The sequence below is a fragment of the Nerophis ophidion genome, linkage group LG26, assembly GCF_033978795.1.
Source record: "Nerophis ophidion isolate RoL-2023_Sa linkage group LG26, RoL_Noph_v1.0, whole genome shotgun sequence".
Lineage (NCBI taxonomy): Eukaryota > Metazoa > Chordata > Actinopteri > Syngnathiformes > Syngnathidae > Nerophis > Nerophis ophidion.
In genome coordinates this window covers 21,246,524-21,273,385 of record NC_084636.1, presented here as the reverse complement: position 1 = coordinate 21,273,385, position 26,862 = coordinate 21,246,524, and the positions used below count along the sequence as shown (strand labels likewise).

The 26,862-nt window shown below is 40.6% G+C and overlaps 1 protein-coding gene across 3 annotated transcripts; it reads left to right on the top strand.

Annotated features, from left to right (window-relative positions):
* The first annotated feature begins 2,378 nt into the window (after positions 1-2,378).
* Positions 2,379-25,556, top strand: fsd1 (fibronectin type III and SPRY domain containing 1). 3 transcript variants are annotated; one of them, XM_061888505.1, is made up of 13 exons: positions 2,379-2,595; positions 8,198-8,293; positions 8,380-8,511; positions 15,878-15,979; positions 16,189-16,211; positions 16,552-16,673; positions 18,379-18,588; positions 18,665-18,763; positions 18,836-18,983; positions 20,076-20,158; positions 21,290-21,541; positions 23,604-23,692; positions 23,767-25,556. In XM_061888505.1, exons 1-13 carry the CDS (start codon positions 2,581-2,583, stop codon positions 23,875-23,877), a joined length of 1,482 nt encoding a protein of 493 aa, XP_061744489.1. In that variant the 5' UTR covers positions 2,379-2,580; the 3' UTR covers positions 23,878-25,556. The 3 variants fall into 3 exon arrangements, with proteins under 3 accessions (XP_061744489.1, XP_061744491.1, XP_061744492.1); XM_061888507.1 differs by lacking the exon at positions 2,379-2,595 and adding an exon at positions 2,674-2,812; XM_061888508.1 differs by lacking the exon at positions 2,379-2,595 and adding an exon at positions 2,949-3,075.
* The last annotated feature ends 1,306 nt before the right edge of the window (positions 25,557-26,862 follow it).

Sequence of the window (26,862 nt, the reverse complement as noted above, 5' to 3'; positions counted from 1 at the left end):
CCCTGAAAAGGTACGCGCAGTACAGGAAATGCCTAGACCCGCCGACATCAAGGGCCTTCAGAGATTGCTTGGAATGGTTAACTACCTTGCAAAATTTTGCCCACACCTGTCAGATAGCTGTGAGGTCCTGAGGCAACTGACTCACAAGGATGTGATATGGGAGTGGACTGACATACAGGAAACTGCCTTTGTGAAAATTAAAGAAATGATAGCCTCAGCACCAGTACTGAAGTACTACAACCCAACGGAGGACCTCACTCTCCAATGTGATTCATCAGAAACCGGACTGGGTGCAGCGCTCTTGCAGGTAGGCCAGCCGATAGCATATGCCAGCAGGGCACTCACCTCCACTGAGAGAGGATATGCACAAATAGAAAAAGAGTGCTTGGCTATATTATTTGGGATGGAAAAGTTTCACCAATACACGTATGGTAGAAAGGTGGTTGTGCACTCTGACCATAAACCTCTGGAAACAATCACAAAGAAACCACTGCTTAGCGCCCCAAAGCGTTTACAAAGAATGCTGTTGAGACTTCAAAAGTATGACATAGAAGTAGTGTTTGTTCCAGGCAGATTTATGCTGGTAGCTGATACACTGAGCAGAGCGTACCTGCCTGAATGTGCAACTGAGGGGTCAGTGGAAGCTGAAATTGAAACTGTTAACATGATTCATTATTTGCCCATCTCAGAGGAGAGACGGCAGAGAATCCAAACTGAGACAGAACGGGACCAGGCCCTTCAGGTGCTGAAACGAAGAATACTGCAGGGGTGGCCAGATGATAAAGGGCAGGTCGAGGATGAGGTGAGGCCGTATTTTGATATGCGGGATGAGCTAAGCGTACAGGACAATGTCATCTTTAGAGGACAGAGGGCAGTCATCCCGACGGCTCTAAGAAAAGAAATGAAGGAAAAGATCCATGCATCACATTTAGGGATAGAAAACTGCCTGAGGAGAGCGAGAGAATGTGTGTACTGGCCGGGTATGCATGAACAGCTAAAAACGTACATGGGAAACTGCCAAGTTTGCAGAGAAAAAGACACACGGCAACAGAAAGAACCATTACAGAGCCATGACTTCCCACTAAGGCCATGGGCAAAAGTGGGCACAGATATATTCACCTTCAATAACAAAGAGTACTTAGTGACAGTGGACTATTTTTCCAATTTTTGGGAAGTTGATTATCTACCTGATACCAGGTCCACCACGGTTATCCATAAGCTGAAAGCACATTTCGCTCGCCATGGTGTGCCTGACGTGGTGTTCTCTGATAACGGCCCACAATATAGCTCACAGGAATTCAAAAGATTTAGCCAGGCCTGGGAATTCGAACACGTTACATCTTCACCTACCTATCCTCAAAGCAATGGAAAAGCAGAGTCTGCTGTCAAGACTGCTAAAAGGCTGATGGGGAAAGCACTGCAGGCAAAGTCAGACCCCTACTTGGCCATACTTGCTCACAGAAACACCCCAGCACAAGGCTTTCAGGCCAGTCCAGCTCAGAGACTAATGAGCCGTCGGACAAAGACATTGTTACCAATGTGTGAGAATCTACTGAAACCTGCTGTAGTGGACACTGACTCAGCTGTGCGAGAAAACCAACTCAGGCAGGCTCGCTACTACAACAGAGGGGCAAAGCCCCTGAGACCACTTCAGAATGGAGAACGGGTGCGAGTGCAGTCACAGGTGGCCGGACACACATACTGGGCACCTGCATCAGTGGTATCAGGCGGAAGGCGGTGTACACCCTGGACAAGTCGCCAGCTCATCGCAGGGCCAACATACATAGATATATATATGTATGTAGATATATGTATGTGTGTATATATATATATGTATGTATGTGTAAATATATATGTATGCATGTATATATATATGGATGTATGTATATATATATATATGTATGTATGTATACATACATGTATATGTATGTATGTATATATGTATATGTATATATATATGTATATATATATATATATATATATATATATATATATATTTATTTATGTATATGTATGTATGTATGTATGTATGTATGTATATATAATTTTTACTGTACATCAGTGCAAAAATGAGTGAGAGACTTAAAAACTTCAAATGGTGGGCTCACTGACTGGAGTTTAGATAGAACTGTCACTTAGTTTTGAGGAAAGAAATGACGTGCATTCAAGTAAAACGTTTGTAAATGTATACTTGGGTTATTTTTTAAGATAATTGATGCATAAAGCATATGTATTTAAAAGTAAGATCAAGTAAAATGCCTTCGAACATTTTGATTACATCCCAATACATGTTCTTCTTTTTAAAAGAAAAAAAATATCTCCTTAAGGTCCCTGAAGGCATCTCCGCTCAAAGCTGCACGATGAGACACCATTACCCATAACTCTCCATTGGCGCATGCGCACTACGTTCCGCGGCCCTGAAGGCGTTGCTGCTCGCTGCTGCTGTCCGTTCGAAAGATGCGTCGCTCCCCGGCAGCATCAGTACCAGCTCCGCCTTACTAATTCCCGAAAAACGGGGGGGACGAGACGAGTGACTGCCGGTGCCGTTTGTGGGAGGTCGTTGGAGTACGGGGCGGTGAGATGGGAGACCAGAAGGTGAGCCTGAGCCGGAGGAACAGGTGTTTCCGATTGGGGGAGGACGTTGGAGGGCGTAGCGTACAAAGAAATACGGCAGAGAACCGAACTTAGTTGGGTCTTTATTAGTTCATTACAAGCTTGAATGAACAACTGTTATCCTGCTTTAAATGGTTGTTTCTTCCCTTTGCGTGTTTGTTATCGATGAATTGTCGTAGTCACGGATGGGCGGCCTCCTGTGAGTACAACATGGACGCAGTAATGTCTTCTCTCAGTCAGTCGGGAGTCCACATGTTGGATTTTCCTCCCGACTTTTGTGTGCTATTTGCGAGAATATCCGATCATCTGTATGATTAAATTATGAATGCGCACCCTTCCGGCCGTGAAGTGGCATCCTCTGCTGTGAGGTCAGTTCGCAGCGCCCAATGAGAAGGAAGATAATCGGTCACGTTTCTAAAAGGAGCCTCCAAGTGACCGTGACTCAGTAGTAGTGAATGCAAGGTAAACTGAGGCTGCGCAAGCCTTCCGGTCATTTATGTAGAATTCAGTGTTGTTCAACCACTGTGCCTGCGTGTAGGAGGTTTATGCAAACCAGTATTTCTAATCTGCAAATAAAGTGCAGTTGTTGAGTGTCGGTGCTGTCGCGAGATCGGCAGCGTAGCCGCGTAAAACCAAGGCGAGTGCCCCTAAAAAGGCATTGAAGCTTTGGGATGGCTATGGAAAACAAAACTAAAACTGAACGGGCTACAAAGTAAACAAAAACAGAATGCTGGACGACAGCAAAGACTTACTGTGGAGCAAAGTCGGCGTCCACAATGTACATCCCAACATGAAATGACAATTAACAATGTCCCTACACAGAAGGATGAAAACAACTGAAATATTCTTGATTGCTAAAACAAAGTCGATGCGGGAAATATTGCTCAAAGGAAGACATGAAACTGCTACAGGAAAATGCCAAAGAAACAGAAAAAGCAACCAAAGTAGGAGCGCAAAACAAGAACTAAAACACTATACACAGGAAACCAGCAAAAAACTCAAAATAAGTCAGGGCGTGATGTGACAGGTTGTGACAGGACACCTACTTTGGAACAAGAACTATAGTGATGCATGCTTGGTTATGGTTTAAATATCCAATAATTGTAACAACAACTTTTTACTGTCAACTGAGTTTCGTCTTTTAATGATTTTTGCTGGTGGTGTGCCTCTGGATTTTTTTCAACGCGAAAAATGTGGGTCGGCTCCAAAAAGGTTAAAAAACACTGCTTCTAATGTGAGTTCAGGTGGCAACGCCCAATGAGATGGAACATAATCGGTCACGTTTCTAAAAAGGAGCCACCAAGTGACTGTGACTCAGTAGTAAGGTAAACTGAGGCTGCGCAAGCCTTCCGATCATTTATATAGAATTCAGTGTTTTTCAACCACTGTGCCTGTGTGCCGGGAGGTTTATGCAAACAAGTATTTCTAATCTGCATATAAAGTGCAGTTGTTGAGTGTCTGTGCTGTCAAGAGATCGGCAGAGTAGCCGTGTAATACTCTTCCATATCAGTAGGTGGCAGCAGGTAGCTAATTGCCTTGTAAAACCAAAAATAAACAAAAGGCGAGTGCCTCTAAAAAGGCATTGAAGCTTAGGGATGGCTATGGAAAACAAAACTAAAACTGAACGGGCTACAAAGTAAACAAAAACAGAATGCTGGACGACAGCAAATACTTACTGTGGAGCAAAGTCGGCGTCCACAATGTACATCCCAACATGAAATGACAATTAACAATGTCCCTACACAGAAGGATGAAAACAACTGAAATATTCTTGATTGCTAAAACAAAGTCGATGCGGGAAATATGGCTCAAAGGAAGACATGAAACTGCTACAGGAAAATGCCAAAGAAACAGAAAAACCAACCAAAGTAGGAGCGCAAGACAAGAACTAAAACACTATACACAGGAAAAGAACAAAAAACTCAAAATAAGTCACAGCGTGATGTGACATGTTGTGACAGTACAACTACAAGAACAAGAGATATAGTGATGCTTGCTTGGTTATGGTTTAAATATCCAACAATTGCGACTACTACTTTTTACTGTCAACTGAGTTTCTTTTTTTAATGATTTCTGCTGGTGCTGTGCCTCTGGATTTTTTTCAACGCAAAAAATGTGGCTTGGGTCCAAAAAGGTTGAAAAACACTGCGTCTAATGTGAGTTCAGGTGGCAGCACCCAATGAGAGGGAAGATAATCAGTCACGTTTCTAAAAAGGAGCCACCAAGTGACTGTGACTCAGTAGTAGTGAATGCAAGGGAAAACTGGGTCTGTGCAAGCCTTCAGGACATTTATGTAAATTTATGTTTTTTCTCATATCAAACTCTGAAAGGGCCTGTACATTTCCAGATACTTGCAATTGAATTCCCTTGAGTGACGAATTGGGGAGTTTAATTGTATTTTACTCAATTTAGGTGGGAAAAAACACCAAGACTGTGTCTCCAATGGAGTACTTCACAACTTTGGCCCCGTTTACACTATAGTTATCCAGGGTAAATCCCACCTCACCTTATGCGTGTCTACATAAACAAAAATGCCAACTTTTAAGACCCCCTCCCACCACCGTCCGCCGGCGCAACGCCACCTAATACACATGCGCGGAAAATGCGCACGTCATAGCCACCCCCAATGTTGCTTTGTGTGCAAGTTCTTAAATTGTACTTATCTGAACAATATCCAGTCTTGTGGTATTTCAATTAACAGGAATTCAGTGTGCTGTGGGGCCCTATAGTAGTGAATCACATCTGAGCCATCATAAATTAATCAAATCTTTATTAGACACGTAAACAATGTGATAAAGAACATTTTACATCAATCAATCTAGGGATCTAGATATCTGGTCAGTACACTCCTCACTCTTTTGCTTTCACCTTCATTGTCCATTCCTTTTTGGTGACTTTATATACTATGGACCTAGACATTGAGTCCATGACATACATGGCGGACAATAACTGATACAGTCTGCTTTGCCATTTCAAAAGCATTCGCTGTTTTCTGTAGTTAGACTTCCCTCGACGGCTAGGTAATACAAAGCACACGCTACCTTTTTAATCATATCCACGGCAGCCCGCATTCTCGTTCACTCTCCTTCGACAAATGGACAAAGTTTTTTGGTAAGTAGAATCACAGCTGACCGCAACATTCGAAAGTTCTCTTGCTGTCTGAAAAGTGTTGTATCCCAAAATAGCTGCAATCGCTTTCTCTTAAGGTATTCATGTGTGATTTCCACAAGTGTCTGTACATGTACAAGGAGGAGAAACACAGGCATGCCTCTACTTCAATGTATACAGCTTACTTAATTCATGACTAGGGGTGGGTACCTTCCTTTAACACAGACCTGGGCAAATTAAGGCCCGTTAAGCTTTTCAATCCGGCCCGTGGGTATTCTCAAATAATGTTTTTAGGTCTTTAAGATCAAAACTGTAGACTGTAAAGGGAGTAGGGACACATTTTGCCTTAAAAACTAACGATAAAGGTAAAGTTATAACACTGAAGCGCCCAACGGAAGAGGTGCTTTAAGACATGGCTAGCTAGCTAGCGGCTAAAGTCCAGCCCCGGTCTGCAGTGTTTTAGCTACTTCTAAATCACTAATCCTTGCCTCCATGGCGACAAATAAAGTACGTTTCTTACAAGTATCTTCCCTGCAGGACGAGGAATAACTATGTTTCACTACACACCGTAGCTCACCGGCGTCAAAATGTAAACAAACGCCGTTGAAGGAATCAATAAAGTACTATCTATCCATCTATCTATCTACACCTGACATCCACTGTAATGATACCAAATACAGTAGCGTATCGACTAGATACTAATATGATTGCGTCGATAGTTTAAAAAAAAAAGTAAATTATGTTTATGAACTCATAAAATATGTGCCTGGACACAAAGATTTTGAATATGACCTATGTACTGGTACCAAAATATTGGTATTGGGGCAACACTAATACAAAGTATATGAATGGTTGGAATCTGCGCTTTTGCATGATATACTAGTTACTATGGTAATGTAAGTCACAGCAGCTCAGACGAGGCACCAAGCAGTGTGGGCGTGCTTTGTTTCCACAGAGTGTTTTCAGAGCGGCCAGCCTGAAATGCGGGTGTCAAGGACAGACGTGGAATGAAATTATTACAACAAAGTTCTAAAGCTTAGTGATGTACCAGATTTATCAGATAGTAGGTGGTTTTTTTTTACTCTTCGCATTTATATTTTGCTGTGTTTGTTCATTGTAAAATATTTCGATTGAGAGGGTTTGTGATGTTCATGTCGTAAATATTCAGTGTTTTATTGTTTCAAAGTTAATATTGTAAATCCCACATTCTTTATCTATTAAGGCCGTCTGTCCTAACGTTTTTAGCATTCAGACATTATAGAAAATAGATATACCGGCCCCCAGACACAGTTTTTCCTCTAAATATGACCCCCCGAGTCAAAATAATTGCCCATGCCTGCTTTAAAATTTTGAACTGATGATGTACCAATTTGTGGTACCTAGGACTATATACTGGTACTTTACGCTATCAATATTCGGTGCTTTACTTAATCAGCAATGGTGAAGACATCCATCCATCCATTTTCTACCGCTTATTCCCTTTCGGGGTCGCGGGGGGCGCTGGCGCCTATCTCAGCCACAATCGGGCGGAAGGCAGGGTACACCCTGGACAAGTCGCCACCTCATCGCAGGGCTAACACAGATAGACAGACAACATTCACACTCACATTCACACACTAGGGCCAATTTAGTGTGTCCAATCAACCTATCCCCAGGTGCATGTCTTTGGAAGTGGGAGGAAGCCGGAGTACCCGGAGGGAACCCACGCATTCACGGGGAGAACATGCAAACTCCACACAGAAAGATCCCAAGCCTGGATTTGAACCCAGGACTGCAGGAACTTCGTATTGTGAGGCAGACGCACTAACCCCTCTTCCACCGTGAAGCCCATATTTTTTTTATTATATGGTGAAGACATATTTTTCACAAAAATCGGCAGATACTGATTGGTGAACGATCAGTCGGCACATTCCTAAATTGCATTGATTGTATGGAAAGTTCGAATTTGAGTTAGCGTGGCACATGTTTTGACTTGGTGGATTTAGTTTGCATCTTTTCAATTGCTTTATTTTATATAAGGTAACAGTTATCTTGTATAGCCGGCAAGGAGCAAAAACATTACAGTTATCACAAAAATATTGTGAGTCCAAACTAAACATATAACATTTTAGGTTTATAGGTTTATTTGTTAATAAGTAATCAAATGTTTTTAATTAAACAAAATAAATGAAAAAAATCCCTATTACCGGGTTCAAACGTGGTGGTGAAACTACATACCTGGTTGTGTGCAAAGTTTTAGAAATTAACTGTTCATGGGACTGCAGATTCTAGGTACAAAGTAAAAATTTTACAAAATTTGCATTTGGTCTTCAATATTTAATTATTTGGCCACATGATGTTTTTACTTAACTATAATTAAGACTAACCTGTTTATTTCCATTGATTATAACATATTCATATTTATTCTTATGTCCCTGGGATTTTACAGCTTTAGTCAAACTACCAAAATGAGGTTCAACTCTTGTCTTTCTTGTAGGAGTCTCTTCGTAAGATCACCCACACCTTGGCCACCAAGAATGAGGAGATTTCCAATTTCATCTGCAGTCTCAAACAGAGCCTGGACAACCTGGAGGTGTGGACACACAACCGGATGCATACATGAGCATTTAGAGAAACAATTTTACCTGTGATTGATCATTTCTCTCCCACAATAACCAGGCCAACTCCACCAGAGTACAGGAGGACCTGGAGTCCGAGTTCAACACCCTCCACTCAGTTCTGGATGGGATGAAGGAGAACATGTTGACACGCATTAAGCAGGAGCGAGCCAGCCGCACCTACGAACTACAGGTATAGCTGCTTAAAACTACAGTGCACTCACCAGCCACAACATTAAGTTGGGGCTCGACAATTAACCAAATTTAAATTTCGATGTTGATTTTGGCTTCTCACTATTATAAAAATATATCAATCAAAAAATAACAATTATTGGGCTGTTCAACATGCATTAAAATTCTGGAGCTTTTGATGTTGAAATGGATGAGTTGCGAGTGAGTGAAAAAGAGCATATCTACTTGAAGTTTGGGGTGTCACCATGGTTGCTACTTTTTATTTAACACAGCGCTTGTATTCATAGTCAACAATCACTAAACGCAACAAAAACGTGAGATATATGTTTTTTGTGTTCATATAACTGCGGACGAAGTCACAATATTACTCAATATCCGCTGATAAACGCAGAATGATATCAGGAAAATTGACATAATTGTAAGTGAAATGGTGTTATTGTGAGAAGAAATCAAATCCCCTTTAGTTATACAGCACTAACAACAAAACTGTTTCCAGAGTGCTGCACATAAAAAGAAACAATGAAAAGTAATCAAATTACAAGCATTTAAAAAGAAACAATTAAAAACAAATACAAAAAGTTGAATAAAATAATAAAACACATCAATAGAAAAGAATAAAAATTTAAAAAGTCCATAAAATACACAGAAGAATACAAGACTCGAGCAAGAGAATAAAAGCGGGTGTTAAGACAAGACTTAAAACATTCAACGGTGGGGACAATTCTGACATGAGGAACATTCCAAAGTTCAGGGCCAACAACAGAGAAGGCCCTGTCTCCCCTAGTGTTAAGCCTTGTTTTAGGCCCCACAAGTTATAACTGACCCTCGGACCTGAACGCGTGATGTATGAGGTCTCTGATGTACTTTGAGGGCCAATCCATTCAAAGCTTTAAAAACAAACATTAACATTTTTAAAATCAATTGTAAAACGAACAGGAAGCCAATGCAGAGAAGCGAGAATTGGAATGATGTGCTCCCTTTTATTGCTCCAGGTTAAAAGTCATGCCGCAAAGTTCTGGACTAACTGTAAGCCTGACAGTGCATTTTGACTTATTCCAGTGTAAAGTGTATTACAGTAGTCCAGACGTGACGAGATAAAAACATGCATGACCTGTTTAAATTGTTTGAAAGATAAAAAAGATGTAATCTTTGATAAAAGCCAAAGGTGATAAAAACTTAATTTAACAATGGTGATGATTTGTTTGTCAAATTTAAAACCATGGTCTATAATGACTCCAAAGCTGACGGCTGTAGTACATATACAGAGTTGTTAAGAAAGTCCAGGTCAAGCAGAGGGTCACTGTTGCCCAGCAGCACAACTTCAGTTTTTCCTCGTTTAGCTTTAAAAAATTCTGCGCCGACCAGGCCTTGACGTCATTTAAGCACTCATTGTACGATAATTTTTTGAAATTGATAAATATATTTGGCAGTCGTCTGCATAAAAATTATACAAGAATCCATGTTTTTTTTGTTTGGGAAAATGTTTCTGGTAGCGCTCATTTATCCCCTAAACACTCAACCGCCCCATTCTGAACTAAACAATGTCGAGATGGTCACTAGAAACAGCCACTAAACTACAAAGCTAAAGCTAAAAAAGAACAATCCATACACCCACATCATATTTCAACTGCTTGCGTTGTTGTGAACGACATCGTAGATGTCACATCAACGTACAAACAGTGTTAGCAACTTGAAAGACCGTCTCTTTTTTTTTTCTTTTTTTTTAACAGCGAGTCGCCTTTTTACTCGGCAAGCTGAGAACAACACAGCACACTCCCCACCCTGTCACAATAATAGCACGGTGTGCCACAACCGGTCCGACTGTAATAAAATAAAGGTTTCAAAAAATTACCTTACATAAGCATAATGTACTTAAGCACTTACTGGTACGTTTACAAAATTAATATGCTTTGACTGAAAATACTGGTCAAAATTGTCCAAAGATGTATTGCACCAAAAAATGTAAGGAGTTTTGCATTTATTCCAAAACATTTTGAATACATTTTATTTGACACAAAAAGCACACACTCTGTCGTGGAAAAATAAATGAAAAAATAAAAAAATGAATTAGGGATGCATAGGTAAACGGTGTAATGATAAGCCATGGTAAAATTCCAAACGGTTAGTAAAACTGTTTAAATTTAATTACCGAAAAACCTTCCTTTATTATTGTATTTTAGGCAACACTGCTTACTTCCTGGGAATGGAATCAGTGCAGCACCGGTGCATGGGCACTAGCGCCGCTAGACTCGGGGAAAAAATGGCAGCAACTACGCAGACTTTGTTTGAGAACTTTTCTCTGCAGATGTTCCCTACGAGTAAACGGAGCCCATTGTTTCGTTTCACTTTATTTCACTCGCTTCTCTAGTTCTGTGGAGTCTCGGGATGCGTTTAAGAGCGCACTGCTATTATTAGATGACACTGGGGTGGACAGTACTTGGAGACAGACGCTTTGTCCCACATTAATATTATATTTCGGAGGAGAGATATATTTGATGTTTGAGTTTCATTTTGAAATTGCAAAATCGCGTCCTCATCTGCTGGGACTGAGAGTTACCATGCAGCAGGCGATGTGTCGGGAACGTTGCCACAGCTTGTTTATAGATTCTTTAGTTTGTTAACTGAGATGGTCACTTGTCCTTTATTTCACTGTTGACTTTGTCAGTGTTCCATTAACATCAACAGTAGCTCAAATGTTTTGTAAATATGGGTTATACTTTTTTAGCGCTTTTCTACCTTCAAGGCATCTCATTGAATTGAACGCAGGCTGTGTTGTCAGTAGGGCTGGGCGATATGGCCTTTTTTTAATATCTCAATATTTTTAGGCCATATCGCGATACACAATATATATTTCGATATTTTGCCTTGGACTTGAATTAACACTTGATACATAATCACAGCAGTATGATGATTCTATGTGTCTACATTAAAACATTGTTCTTCATACTGCATTAATGTATGCTCATTTTAAACTTTCATGCAGAGAAGGAAATCACAACTAAGTCAATTGACCAAAACTGTATTTATTAAACAGTTATTAAGCAATGGCACAAACGTTCATGTCATTTCCAAAACAGAAAGTGCAAGATTGTCAGAGACATTTTAAGTGTCAAATAAAAATGAGCTGCATAATAGGAAATGAAATAGTGTTCATCCTTTGCTATGTGGTAGGTTACTACGGATGTTATTCAATTAAATTTTTTTCATACGGTGTTGATCTGGAAATGTTTGCCTTAGCGTTTTGATGGTGTGGCACCGAACGGAGATGTTAACATGCGGAGTAAGCACTCTTCAGTCTCTAGCAGGTGACTTTTCAAATGATGCTACATATTAGCAGTAATGCTACTTTTTATAGCAACGCTTGTACCAAGTGCTTGACTTATTACGGTTGTCTGTTCGACATATTCCCACTTGAAGCCAAACCACCGCCAGACGATGGACCTCCTGCTGTTTCTCCTGGGAACAACTTCTTCCTTCATTCGCACCTTCTTACTCTCGTATTACCACTTGCACGGCTCTGCTAGCATCACAACTAACGTTACCCATGCTGCTACCTCTCTGCTCCGCGAGGGCGTATACGTATGTGACATATGACGTGACAGTATAGGACGTGTGTAAGAAGGTGCGCTTTCTGTCTGTGAGAAGGAGAGACAGGAAAGAGCGAGAAGAGCCTGTAGTGTAATGCCCGCAGCTAAAAGCAACTGCGTGAGAACGTATACTCGAATATCACGATATAGTCATTTTTTATATATCGCCCAGCCCTAGTTGTCAGTAATATTGTGTATTCGATGTAAGGCTGGGCGATATATTGAATACACGATACATCGTGGGTTTGTCTCTGTGCGATATAGAAATTGACTATATCGTAATACTCGAGTATACATTCTCACGCAGTTGCTTTTAGCTGCGGGCATTACACTACAGGCATTTTTCACTCTTTCTTGTCTCTCCTTCTCACAGAGACATAAAAGAAGCGCACCTTGTTACATACGTCATATACTGTCGCGCGTGCAACGTCATACGCCCTCACCAAGCAGAGAGGTAGCGGCATGGGTAAAGTTAGCTGTGATGCTTGCGGAGCGGTGCGAGTGGTAATACGAGATAAAGAAGGTGCCAATCTAGTTAACAATTGAAGAAATAATTAATTCCCATGAAAAACAGCAGGGGGTCCATCGTCTGCCAGTGGTTTGGCTTCAAGCGGGAGTATGTTGAACAGACCACAATGACACTTCTTTGGCAAAAGCGTTGCTACAAAAAGAGGCATTACTGCTAATGTGTAGCATCATTTTAAAAGTCACCCGCTTGAGAATGAAGAGTGCTTGAAACTCCACATGTCTACATCTCGGCCGGTGCCACACCCACAAAATGCCGAATCAACCATTTCCAGATCAACACCGTATGAAAAAAATACTCAACAAAAGGAGATAACCTCTGCAGGAACCTACCACATAGTGAAGGACATACACTATTTGATTTCATATTATGCAGCTCATTTTTATTTTACAGTTATTGAAATATCTTGTGTGACATCATGCACAAAAGTGCACTTTATTTGTTTTAAAACATTGTATTAGCGTTTTGTACAAAAAGTGCACTTTAATTTAGTGTTGTTTTTATGTGTCATTTTAGTGACATCATGCACAAAAGTGCACTAATAGCTTGTTTTAAAATGTCTCTGACAATCTTGCACTTTCTGTTTTGAAATGACATGAATGTTTAATAACCGTTTAATAAATAGTTTTGGGAAAATTGACTTAGTTAGGATTTCCCTCTCTGCATGAAAGTTTAAAATTAGCATATATTAATGCAGTATGAAGAAGAATGTTTTAATGTAGACACATAGAATCATCATACTAGTGTTATATGAATGAAGTATTGATTCAAGGCTAAGGCAAAATATCGAGATACATACTGTGTATCATGACATGGCTTAAAAATATCGAGATGTTAATAAAAGACCATATCGCCCAGCCCTAATTCGATGTGAGAGCTATCCCTCCTGATTGTTTTTGTTGCCCAAACTTTTGCACTGAACTGCATGGTGTTGTTGATAATTAACAAAGCTTTTTTATTAGACTTTATTTTCATTAACCAAACTGCTTTGTGTTTTATAGTGATATCAAAAAGTAAACTCCATGTTTTTTTTTCTTTTACATTTCTTGTGGGTTTTTGTAATTTTACAAAGATATTACTTTAAAAAAACCTTCATGTGACATAGCATTCTGATAATGTTTTATGGTGTATAGTTATTTCCAAACTCTTAATGGATCCGTCCCTATATAGCATGTACATGTAAATCAGAGGTTTCAAACTAATTCAAGCTCAGGGGCCCCATTGAGGAAAAGCTTTTCCCACGTGGGCCAAACTTAAATTTCCTCTCAATGTATCTACAAAACCATTAAACTGAAAGTCACAACCCATCTAGGATTGAATAAAATCCAAAATAAATATAAAGTCTTCTAGGTATCAAATACCTCATTTGTCATTTTCACATATTAATCCTACGTGGACTCAACAAACAATACCAACTGAGGTAGAAACTTCAGTTGAGTTACTCCCTGCCTTGGAGGCATCACTGTCTATTGATAGAAAAATACAAGCTGTGCAATGTGTGAACAATTTCAGCAAGCCAAACGTATGAACTTAACAGACTGACAGTATCGCAGTACATCAGACACTGTTTACTCATGGAACTATATTAAGGTGCAGTGTCTAATGGAGCATTTTAAGTGGGGTTACCAATTGTTTATTGTACTCCTGAAACCTGGCATCTTTAAGCTTTCACAAGCGTGTAATATCTTGAGTGGCAGACAATTTTAGGATGTTATCCAAGTGGTTGTGGGGGTCGTTGGGCGGAGCTATGTTTAATTGATTCTCATTATAGAGAAAACTTGCTCACAAATATGTGATTTCTGTGAATAAATAGGAGGATGATAATTTTTCTTGGAACACTCTGCACGCTGTGTCTACTTTTTTCTATTTTTACAAAGACATTTTTTAGAGAAATGAGATTGCCAAAATCACGACATGTTCGAAATAGAAGACATAAAAGGGCTTTACTGTGTACCGGTTGCTCAACCCTCATAAACCATTTATTTCCTAGAAAAAAAGGCTTTTGCGACATCCAGTGGACAGATTGAGAACAGCAGATTATTTTATTTAAAATTGCAGCTAATTTTTACATTCTGCAAACCTATCTCCTAGGCCAGATTAAACCCGTTCGCCTGCCTGTCGGCTGCATGTTTTACATGTATGATGTAAATACATTACTATATGTAAATGTACATAACTAAAAAAAATACCTCTTCATGAAAATGTACAAATGGAGATAAAAGCATCGTTCAATGAGAAAAAAATGACACGTTATTACTATTAATGAACAAAAACACAAATGTTTGTCTTTAAATATATGGATAATGTTTGTCTATAGCCTTATCTGAATTAAACATTAAAACGTAAAACAAATAATTGTATTGTTTTTTATATTGCTGTTGTTTAAATGTATTGTTATTTTATTTGTTGTGGTTTATTTATTCATTTATTTCCAGTTTTTTTTTTTAAACTACATAGAAAGTTGAGTTTTGGTGGTACAATAAATAGCCTTATTTTCAAATTATTTAATAATCATGTAATTATTCATGATTAAACTATTAATCAGAATAATTGGGATTAATATTTTTGCCATAATCATTCAGCTCTACTTTAGATACACCGTCCTACGCCATCCAAAGAGATCCAATACTAAAAGCAACTTAGACGTGTCACACATACTGTACAGCATGTAGTCAAATTCTTCAAACATATTTGTAGTAACATGTGAAAATGACATGAACCCAAAACTAATGTAATCCTGGGTGTACAGTTAATATTTTAAGCAAGAATCATTTAAGGGGACTAACATTCTTTGTATTTTTTTCTAATTTCATCATTATATGATTTATCATAATCCAGTGTCAAAACATTAATTTTTCTTTAAGCTATTGCTAAAATAATGGTTTTCATTTTTACTTTAGAAGTAGACACTTTTCGCTTATGCTACCCCACTGCTCCCTTTGTTTGTGTGGAGTGTAAAATGCACAACACTAACTTGTACAACCTTTTGATACAAAAAAAAATCTTTAAAATATTTCCATTGATCTATCCATTTTCGACAACGTGTACCTCTCCTTAATACATTACACATAATCTTGAGTAAATTTTATTAAAAAGTAATATCAATATTATTGTTGGAATTTTAGTGTTTTCTGTGCTCTGCGTAGCTCTGCTTTTGGTGTATATTGTAGCGTATCTCTATTTGAATTATTATATTCAAATAGTGGAGAAAACATAACATTCCTATTGTTTCTTTTTTATGACGTTTTCTCAAGAGTCAGCTAAGCGCGTGTTCCAAAGCGTTGGAAAGTTCGGAGGAGCTGCTGGAGCTGGCCAATCAGACGCTTTGTTCCTCCCAGACAGATGGGTTCACACAGGTAACGCGCCACCTCCCGTCATGCAACTTAGCTGGTCCTCTGTATGCAATTAAAAACAGTCTGTCCTTTTTGTGGAGTTACAAAGCCTCCAGCAATATGTTTTATAGTTAGATTGTCTGATGCAAATGTGACATAAGCAAAGATGGCCGCCAAACTCAGTTTTGTCTTCGCTCCGTATCTCTTCTCTCCTCCTCTTCCTTCCCCTGCAGGCAGCCAAAGACATAAAGGATAGGTATCGTACTCAAGCTATCCATTGCTTCCATTTTGTTCTTTTGTCCCATATAACCTGCCATTTCGTCTGATAGCGTGCATGCTTTGAAACATGTCACCCTTTTTTTTAGACCATAAGCACTGTGGTAACTTTGCAGTCAAGAGCCTTTTTGTTGTGGTGTAGTACCATCCTGTGTCAGCCCACCCTCTCTCCGTTCCTCCTTGGATGAATGCTCCCCCTACCTCTGCCTTTCCAGCGCAGGGTGATGAGCTCAGTGGTAGTCACAGAGTCCTGGCTATTGTCCACACTGTGTTATTCATTTTCTCCTTGTCTGCCTTTGACATGTCCCTCTTGTTAACAGTGTGACGATGGCTCCGGCCTTCCGCCTTTCCTTGAAGGCCAAGGCCAGCGACAACATGAGCCACTTGATGGTGGACTTCAGCCAGGAGAAGGACCTGCTGCAGGGCCTAAAGTTTCTCCCAGGTGTGCAGCTCCATTTTGTAGTAAAATACAGCGAAGGGTAAAATCCTGAACAGTGATACTTAAAATATATGTGCATGATGCAGGATTCTCCTCCACTGCACCAAATTTCTCATTGAGATTGACAAAATAGTTCCTTAAATAGTGATCAGTCAGTTCCTTTATTACCCTTAATAACACTATAGAGGAAGCTTTAAGTACCATATTTTTCGGACTATAAGGCACACTTAAAAGCCTTTAATTTTCTCAAAAATCACCTGTGCACCTTATAACCTGGTGCGCCTAGTGTACGGAATAATTCTGGGTGTGGATACCGACCTTGAAGCTATTTTATTTGGTACATGGTGTAATGATAGGTGTGACCAGTAGATGGTAGCTCCACATAAGAGATACGTGTAGACTTGCAGGATGAAGCTTATAAACAACACCACAACTTTAGATGTTCCATTGAGAATATAGAACATTACACACAACGCTCAAAAATCTGTTAAAATGTTTTAGTACGACTTTGGTAAGCTATGAAGCTTGATGGATTGTCAACATACAATTATTATTATTATGGTGTGTGTGTATAATGACCGCAAAATGGCACCCATTAGCAGACATTGTCTGCCGTTTTGTTTCGCAATATTATGCAAAACCAAATTTTCTTACTTTCTGGTACCTGTTGATGTGTATTTGGGATCTGTATAAGTCCTCTAAATTTGCAGCCGTCCGCCATTGTAGTCTGTGTAAACATCTTAGTCAACAAGTGTCTTCTCATTCACCCTCTGCTGTTGGCATTTCTATTATAAAGTAGTGAAAAGTTCTAACTTATATCTCGCTATGGAAGTGCTAAAAATGACCAGTATAGTGGGCTTAGATAATTCACCCATGGAACTTTAGTAATTGGAGCGTTCTGGTCAGACGGTTTTTCACGGGACACATTTTCGGTGTTGTGGCATTAATGAGCCATGGATGAGAAGGTGTTGCTCCGTTGTTGATTTAAGTAAAGTCTGAATGTCACTAAAACAGTTAGATCCATCTTTTGACACTTCTTCAACTCCCGTCTTTGCACGCTGCTTTTGTAAGAAAAGAAAAAAAAAAACCTGACCAGACCTGCTCATCGGCAGTGCGCCTTACAATCCGGTTTGTCAGGCAGGGTAGTACTTTTACCTAGTGGTGTTTTGTAGGTATTGCCGGAATTAACCAGTGTGGATTGTAAGTACTGCCACAGGTTTTTTCTACTTTATGTCACATTAAAATGTATTCCTGGTTCTGTGGTAATCATTACACAGTTTACCATTGCAATAACAAGAACGCCAGAGTGATTACATTTCAAAAATATTGGAAAAGCAAAACACAAGTGACAAAATCCACTTTGATGTGTTTAAGAGACTGATTTTGTATCTGTTTTGTTTATCAACAGTTCACAGATGACAAATCTGCGATTAGCTCACTAATATTTGTGTATGAACTAAGGTAACTGGTAACTACCCTATTTTTTTTTTCAAGTGGATGATACACCCGTCGGCTAATTGACTAAAAACATTTATCTGTGGGGTGGCCAGAATTTAACAAAATATATGCCTATCGCCAGAATTCTATTTGGATCCTTTCCACAGTTTAATTTGTACACTACATTGTGTCAAACTTTTAAACCTTCGGTTGAGGCCTAGAGTCTTAGAAAGGCTCTCTCTAACGGGTATGTCCATTTCTGTCCTGGCAGTTCCGGCCACACCAGAGATCCACGTGTCTGAGTGCCAGGTGTGTGACAACACGGTGACTGTCGTTTGGACCTTAGCAGAGCCTGACAGCAAAATAGACCACTACATCCTGGAACATAGGCGTACAAACCATGAGGGCCCGCCACGCATCCGAGAGGACTACCCTTGGATGGTGTTGGAGGGGATAAAGGAGATGGAACACACGCTGACAGGTTTGTTTAGGCTAATAAAGACGTACATTAAACATTTTGTCGGAATCAACACTGATGTTTGTGTTCTTATCACCAGGTCTGCGCTTTGACACTCGCTTCATGACGTTCAGGGTGAAGGCATGTAACAAGGCCGTGGCGGGGGATTTCTCTGAGCCTGTTACTCTGGAAACCCACGGTAAATAGTACAGGTCGGAACACCATCACAAACGTCCATTACATTCCCCGTTTTTATTTCTCCATTCTCCAGCATTCACCTTCAAATTAGACTCCTCGTCGGCCCACCAGAACCTGAAAGTAGAGGACCTGAGTGTGGAGTGGGACGGTAGCGGAGGGAAGGTTCAGGACATTCGCAAAGAAAAGGCCCGAACCGGCTCACCCATGCAGTCACCAGCCAGGTATGCCAGTGATCATGCTTACTTATACACTTAAAGGTTTTGTTGCACCACTGCTGTGTTCTTGATTGACTACAGCAACTCAATGCAACTTTGGCAGGCAACATTGATTGATTAAGTCAATCAATCAATCAATTAATCAATCAATGTTTATTTATATAGCCCTAAATCACAAGTGTTTCAAAGGGCTGCACAAGCCACAACGACATCCGCGGTACAGAGCCCACATAAGGTCAAGTCCCCAGTGGGACGTCGATGTGAATGACTATGAGAAACCTTGGAGAGGACCGCATATGTGGGCAACCCCCCACTCTAGGCGCGACCGAAAGCAATGGACGTCGAGTGGGTCTAACATAATATTGTGAAAGTCCAGTCCATAGTAGATCTAACATAAAAGTGAGAGTCCAGTCCATAGTGGGGCCAGCAGGAGACCATCCCAAGCGGAGACGGGTCAGCAGCGCAGCGATGTCCCCAACCGATGCACGGGCGAGCGGTCCTACCCGGTTCCCGACTCTGGACAGCCAGCGCTTCATCCATGGCCACCGGACCCCCCCCACCACCCACACACACACAATGGAGAGGGGGGCAGAGGAGAAAAGAAAAGAAACTGCAGATCAACTGGTCTAAAAAAGGGGGTCTATTTAAAGGCTAGAGTATACAAACGAGTTTTAACATGGGACTTAAATGTTTCTACTGAGGTAGGATCTCTAACTGTTACCGGGAGGGCATGTTAGAGTTTCAACTGGAATACAATACTGCATGGTGTGATACTACACACAGTTTTCATAATAGCATTCAGGAAGTGTCGGGGAAATCAGACAGATGTCATTGTCATAATTACAACTGTTCCCAAATACGGAAGGGGATTTTTAAAAGCTATTATTTGTATTATGTTAGTTATACAATGTCCACGTGCTGCATTGTATTCATAACAGCAGAAATAAATTCCATTTTAGCTGGAGTGATAAAACCTATGCCTTACGGCTACGTAATGGTGCGAGGAAACTGAAAAATGCAGCATGAACACAGTGCTGTGTTTTTTAGAGGGATTTGATCATGTTCCTAGTTTTTACCATTTATCCCCTGCGTAATCAGGTCAGCGTTGATGTCACCGAAGAGGGTACCAACAGCCCGGCCCAGCAGAGACCGTTTCACAGCAGAGTCCTACACAGTGCTCGGTAGGTTAACGTACAAGTAGGGATGGCAATTGATAAGATTTTTACAATTCCATTTTTGATTCTGCTTAATGATAGGGTAGGGCTGAGCTTTTATATTATTGTGATTGTTGATCGCGATTACGTTGAATGCGGACTTGCAGGCACTCAGAGAATATCTATCTGACTGTATTGGTCCCGACTGGGAGAATCAACTAATCTAATCAGAAAAGGCATTTTTAAATCTAAATATTTTTTAATCTGACTTTTTGTTTGTGTCTGCAAACATTTTACTCCTCGGATATAACGTGCTAAAAACTAAATGTTTCCCTGCTGTCGGAGTAACACACACAATATTGAATAATATACATATATATATATATATATATATATATATATATATATATATATATATATATATATATATAAACTCACACTTGCAACTAAAGAAAAAAACAATTTATCTGGAAAAAAAAACACTTAATGCCCACATTTATTAAATTAATGAAAATGTGTGCAAAACTGGACAATAAGTGCCAGATAGTAAAGGAGCTGGTCAGATCTCTCATTGAAGTGGGTTGCTGCTGTCAGCCAAATTTTAGAACTGTCTGCATTATTTTATTTAGAATAAATAAATTGATTATCGATTATTGACATTCACGAATCGATTCTATAATCGTCCATGTCCGATTTCCGATGCATCGAAAAATCGATTATTTATCCTACCTGTAGTGCTAACATGATCGGCAGTGTTGGTTAGTTAGTTACCTGCACTATTAACAGCAGACTGCCACCTGACATTACCCCTCTTGCTGCATGTGGAGATTCACTTCCGGTCCAGACAGTAACAAACGCTTCATTCATTCAAAGTTGTCAAATGCAGTGTGTGCTCATCTTCATGGTGGCATTTACGCTCTTTGATGTAATAGCCCCTTTGCAAATATTGCAAGTTGCACTGTTGTCATCCTTTCTCGCGAGCGTTTGTGCCACTTCCACGCCGTACGTGGTGAAGTCATGCCCACTCACATGAATCTATAAGGGTAACAAAACCGGCGATTGTTTCCTCAGAATCAAAACACTGTTTTTTGATTCCTATCCCTACGTAAAAGCCAGACGAGAGTTAGAGAACATATCTAATTGATCTTCAATCTGCAGCTGACACCGCCATCGATGCAGGCCAGCAGTACTGGGAGGTGCGCTTCGACAAGGAGAGCAAAGCCTTCGCGGTGGGCATTGCTTTGCGCAGCCTTGGACGCTTTGATCAGCTGGGAAAGAGCGCTGCCTCCTGGTGCATTCACCTGAACAACTGGCTACAGCAGAGTCTCACTGCCAAGCACAACAACAAGGCCCGAACGCTTGACTGCGCCATCCCGAGCAGTATAGGAGTCTTCTGTAACTATGACGAAGGTAAGTGTGTGAAATAATTGAACCCCCACCCGAAAATCATTGCGGACTAGTTTTGAAAGCAATGTCAGTTTAAAAGGAAGTTCACAGGTTGATCTAACTTCTGGTAATTTCACCGTAGTGCGACTCCGTAGTCCGTATGGTCTCGACCTGGCTGTATTCATTCAATGTGCACACGTTGTGCTAACGGGACAAAGTTGTAACTGGTCGACATTGATTTATTTGTCTTAATTTGTGTATTAGTACTTAATTAGGTGCAAACATTAGGAGCAACATATGAGCAATAACTAAATGGGACTCGTGGGTGCTACGGTTGTAGGTAGGTGGACATCGTTTGGCTCACTCGACGCTCTGTGGCAGTGAGGTATAGGAATATACTACTGTGCAATCTACTAATAAAAGTTTCAATCAATCAATCCAACAAGTATGTGTACCCAGCCGCCACAATGAATTGCAAAATCATGTGGACTTTCAAGCCCTATTTGTTTCTGATAAAATTACTTCTTGTGTTCTGGAAGTCAGTGCTCCGTCGTATCTTACTCCGCTGTCACTTTCATTGTGTCGGTCGCGTCCTTTGTGGCTTAAAGTTGTTTTGTGGCTTTATATTGTTCTGTTGTGTCGTCTGTCTTTGTTGTGGCTTTTGCAATCGTGCTGTACCTAAAAGTTTTTGTGTTTTAATTAATGATATTCTCTTGTGGCCGTTTTGTTAATGACCTTATTCGACCACCGTAGCTTTCCGTAAGTAGACTTAATGTTTAGCGTCTTTATTTTTAAAAGTGCTACACTTCATATACATGTTTTTGTTTTTAAATCCAATGTTTTCCTTTTTCTAGTATCTATAAAATCAATACATTTCGTTTTAAAACAATATTGGATCTGTACTTATTGAAGACAAATTTGCAGAGCACAGATTGACATACTTCAATTTTTTTTTTCTTTTAAAAAAAGCATTTTTACAAGCATTTGTATTGGCACAAAATATTGTACACCAGCAACATCATGTAACGTATTCAACCCCTGCTTTTTTTGTCTTAAACAGGTCAACTAAAGGTGCAGCACAAAGTGCAATGCTATTATATCATCGTTTTGTAAAGACCACAACAGATCAATCACTGTTTCTTTTCATTACAATTAGGCACAGTATGTCAAGCCATCCATATATTATATTATATAGACCACTTGTCTATATAATATTTCAAATAATAGTCATAAAGTAATAAATAAAGTAAAATAATATTTATACATGGCGTTTATTTGCCGAGCACAGACCAAATATATAATATAAATCAATACAATCAAATTTGTGTTTGTTGCACACGGATGTATTTGAGTGATGGACAAAAAACCATATTGAGTGTTGACAGCTACTGATTTATATGTGTCTGTGTCCTGTGTATCATAAAATGAAAATGACCCAGTGATTAATTCAACTGGATTTCTTTGAGGACGATTGATTTAACGTGATGGCGTCGGTTGTGAGTAAAGCGTGTTCAATTCAAACTGACCCTATCTCTTATTAGCGTGCATGATTACGAGGGACTGTGAGGAATTTTTTTGTTACAAACATTTGTGTGGCGTTGCTTCCTTATTTTTTAAGTATTTCAAACTGATTATCTTCTACCTGTGTCTTGTTTTATGCGTTGCTTCAAAGTGAATGTTACAGTGTGTCATAATTACAGGGGTCAGCTGGATGAAAAAAATAAAGATAGCTGTATATCCATCCATCCATCCATTTTCTACCGCTTATTCCCTTTAGGGGCCGCAGGGGGCGCGGGGGGCGCTGGCGCCTATTTCAGCTTCAATCGTCCGGAAGGCAGGGTACACCCTGGACAAGTTGCCACCTAATTGCAGGGCCAACACAGATAGACAGACAACATTCACACTCACATTCACACACTAGGGCCAATTTAGTGTTGCCACTCAACCTAATTCGTCCAAAATTTTAACCGTCTTCCTGGACCGACCCATTTAGGAACTTGTACCAATAAATACCTGTATGCATCCCTAGCAAAGGATAAATGGATACATCATGTCTCGTCACTGACATATTTGTGGTCGCCTTCAGGCGTGCTCTCTTTTTTCAACGCCAAAACCAAGCAGTTGATGCACACCTTTAGGACCAAGTTCCAGCATCCAGTCATCCCGGCGTTCATGGTAAGAAACCGCTGCTCAAAACAGTGCCATGATTTTTTTCTTTGTTCATCTAATGTCATGCTGATGATTCACAGGTATGGAACGGCAGCTTCTCAGTTGTGACAGGCCTGCAGGTCCCCAGCATGGTCCAAAGCGGCCAGAGGAGGAACAGCGGTACCAGCAGCTCCAACGCCAGCCTCACTTAGAGACCCAGCACTTCCCAGCGTTCGGCACTGCACAGCCCGCTCGGCAGCCTCACCTTGCGGTCGACAGCGCAACAGTTAGTGGCTCATGAGATACTGTGCGCTCCTCACACGCAAGGGGGTTGGTTTCTTCAGTCTTCTTGCATGTCAAGCTCAGTCCAACAAATTAGCGCTGGCCGCTGCTCTTCTTGAACCCCTTCCCCCTTCCTTTACTGCGGTCATATCTTCTCTCTCTCTGTGCCTTTCTTCTCATTTCCACATCACTGCTGCGAGAGAGACACCTCCCTATTTCACTTAAATGTTAGTGTCTAATGTGTCTTCACGTAGCTTATTGATCATTATGCGCCTCTATGGTTATTTACCCAAATGAAAAACTCTGTTCACTACCCAATTCAATGTTGCTTGTTTATTGGCATCCATTGGGCCTTCCTGTTGCTGCATTACAGGTTGCCAATCAACTTTAATCAAAGACTACTTATTTTGAATGGTGCATGACACGAATGGCTGACGAGTAGATGTGCTCTTTTCAGAGCTCTGCCGCTTTCACCTTTCTTTACATGGATCTGGACGTCTAAGCCGAGATGGGTGGCTAACTAACTAACCTTGCTACTAATCAGAAAACAACTTCTGATTTCTAGTCGAATCCAGACTTTTTCAAGTTCATATATCCCAGCCGAATTTCACATTATGATGACTTCATACACAGTGGAACCTCAAAACTCAAAAATAATATAATTCAGTTTAGGGATTAACTCTGTGACTGTGAGTTGCTCTGTTTTTGCTTTTTGATTTTTTTTGTGGACCAGTGTATTGATAAGTGTGATGATAACCATAGAACAGGAAATTTGACTTACTGTGACATCTAATCAATACCATATGGAACAACAGTATGGGCAATACAAATATGTAGACAGTTAAATATGCAAATTACCTTTATTTTACATTAAATATATATTATCATTATATATTACAGAACTAGTATTAATACCACAACCAAATAAACCACTGTTTTCTCCATTACATGTCACTCAGGATGACTAGTTTAAGTGTGTTTTAGATGTTTTTAGTTTCCTAATGCTAGTGGTTTTTTTTACAAAACGTTAAAAAGCATTTTAAAATCTTATTTTAAAAGTCAATGTGTTTTATGAGAGCGGCATTTTGAGCCTGTAACAATTTAATGCGCTTTTCATAATTTCATAAGGGAAAAACCTGGAAGTCAAACAGCATGTTTGAATTTAGTGATTCCACTCTACAATTGTGAAAATTCCATGCATGTTCACTCAATCACCTCCCCTCCCCGTTGTTGCTTTGTCTTAAAACAACCAGAGCTTCATCTTTGTAGTCTCTTTTTTCTACGTAATTGTTAAATTTACTTCACAATAGTGTCATTGTCATCAAAAATAACCTCTGTCTTCCAAGCCCCTGCTAACAAGTCGCCTAGTGATCTGATCTGCCACCCGGCTGACAAACGAATTGAAGTGTTGACAAGTGTACATGTTTACTTCCTCGTGGCTACAACACTTTGTTTGCACCTGAAAAATATGTGTAGGCGCTCTTAAAAAAAGAAGGGAATCTTTTTGGTCCGTTTACATGCTAATGAAATGTCACAACCTAGTGTGGATAGTCATTTTGTTTTCCAATATAACCTCATCAATCAGTGACTTAATAAAGGAGTGAGAGCACTTAGACTCAAGTGTCTGTTTGAGAAGCGATGCGGCTAAGCTAGTACAATAGGAAAAACTATAAACTGATAGGTAACTTATTTTCCGGACCATAGGGCGCACCGCATTATAAGGTGCACTGCAGAATATTGGTCTATTGTTGATTTTTTTTCATATATAAGGCGCACCGGATTATAGGGCACAATTAAGGAGGCATATTAGTTTTCTTTTCTAAATGTAAAATACTTCCTTGTGGTCTACATAACATGTAATGGTGGTTGTTTGGTCAAAATGTTGCATACACCACCTCAAGGACATCACCGCCCCCCTCCTGGACCCACTGCAGTTCGCCTACAGAGCCAACAGTGTGTGGATGATGCAATGAGCCTGGCCCTCCACTTCATCCTGGAGCATCTGGAATCCCCAGGAACCTACGCAAGGATCCTGTTTGTGGACTTCAGCTCTGCCTTCAACACCATCCTCCCTGGACTGCTACGAGACAACATCTACCAGCTCAGCGTGCCCGACTTCCTCTGCAGTTGGATCTATGACTTCCTGACAGACCGAAGACAGCTGGGGAAGATTGTCTCGGACAGTCGAACCAATAACACTGGTACTCCTCAGGGCTGTGTACTTTCCCCCTGACTCTTCTCCCTTTATACAAACTGCTGCACCTCAAGTCACCAGTCGGTAAAGCTGCTGAAGTTTGCGGATGACACTACCCTCATTGGGCTCATCTCAGATGGCTATATGCCTGCCGACAGGAGAGAGGTGGACTGGCGGGCGTCCTGGTGCAGCCTCAACAGCCCAGAAAACAGTGGAGATGATCATGCACTTCAGGAAAGTCACAGCCCCACCATCCCACCTCACCCTGATTGACTCTCCCACCCCCATCTCCATTGTGGACTCCTTCCGGTTCTTGGGCACCACCATCACCCAAGACCTCAAGTGGGAGCCGGCCATCAGCTCCCTCATCAAGAAGGCCCAGCAGAGGATGTACTTCCTGCGGCAGCTGAGGAAACTTAAGCTGCCGACCAAGATGCTGGTGCAGTTTTATTCAGCCATCATCGAGTCCATCCTCACCTCCTCCATCACCGTGTGGTTCCCCGGTGCCACACTACAGGATAAGCATCGACTGCAGCGCATCGTACGTGCTGCTAAGAAGGTAATTGGCTGCAAGCTCCCATCCCTCCAGGACCTGTTCTCCTCCAGGACTAGGAGGCGTGTGGGTCGGATCACAGCTGACTCTTCTCACCCTGGACACAAACTATTTTCCCCTCTCCCCTCAGGCAGAAGACCACGGTGCATCCAGACCCACACCTCCCGC

Bases quoted from the DNA above. Each gene is read 5' to 3' on its own strand.
- fsd1 (XM_061888505.1), top strand. The intron at 16,674-18,378 runs GTGTGCAGCTCC...CTGTCCTGGCAG, and splicing joins GGGCCTAAAGTTTCTCCCAG to TTCCGGCCACACCAGAGATC. The intron at 20,159-21,289 runs GTAGGTTAACGT...TTCAATCTGCAG, and splicing joins AGAGTCCTACACAGTGCTCG to CTGACACCGCCATCGATGCA.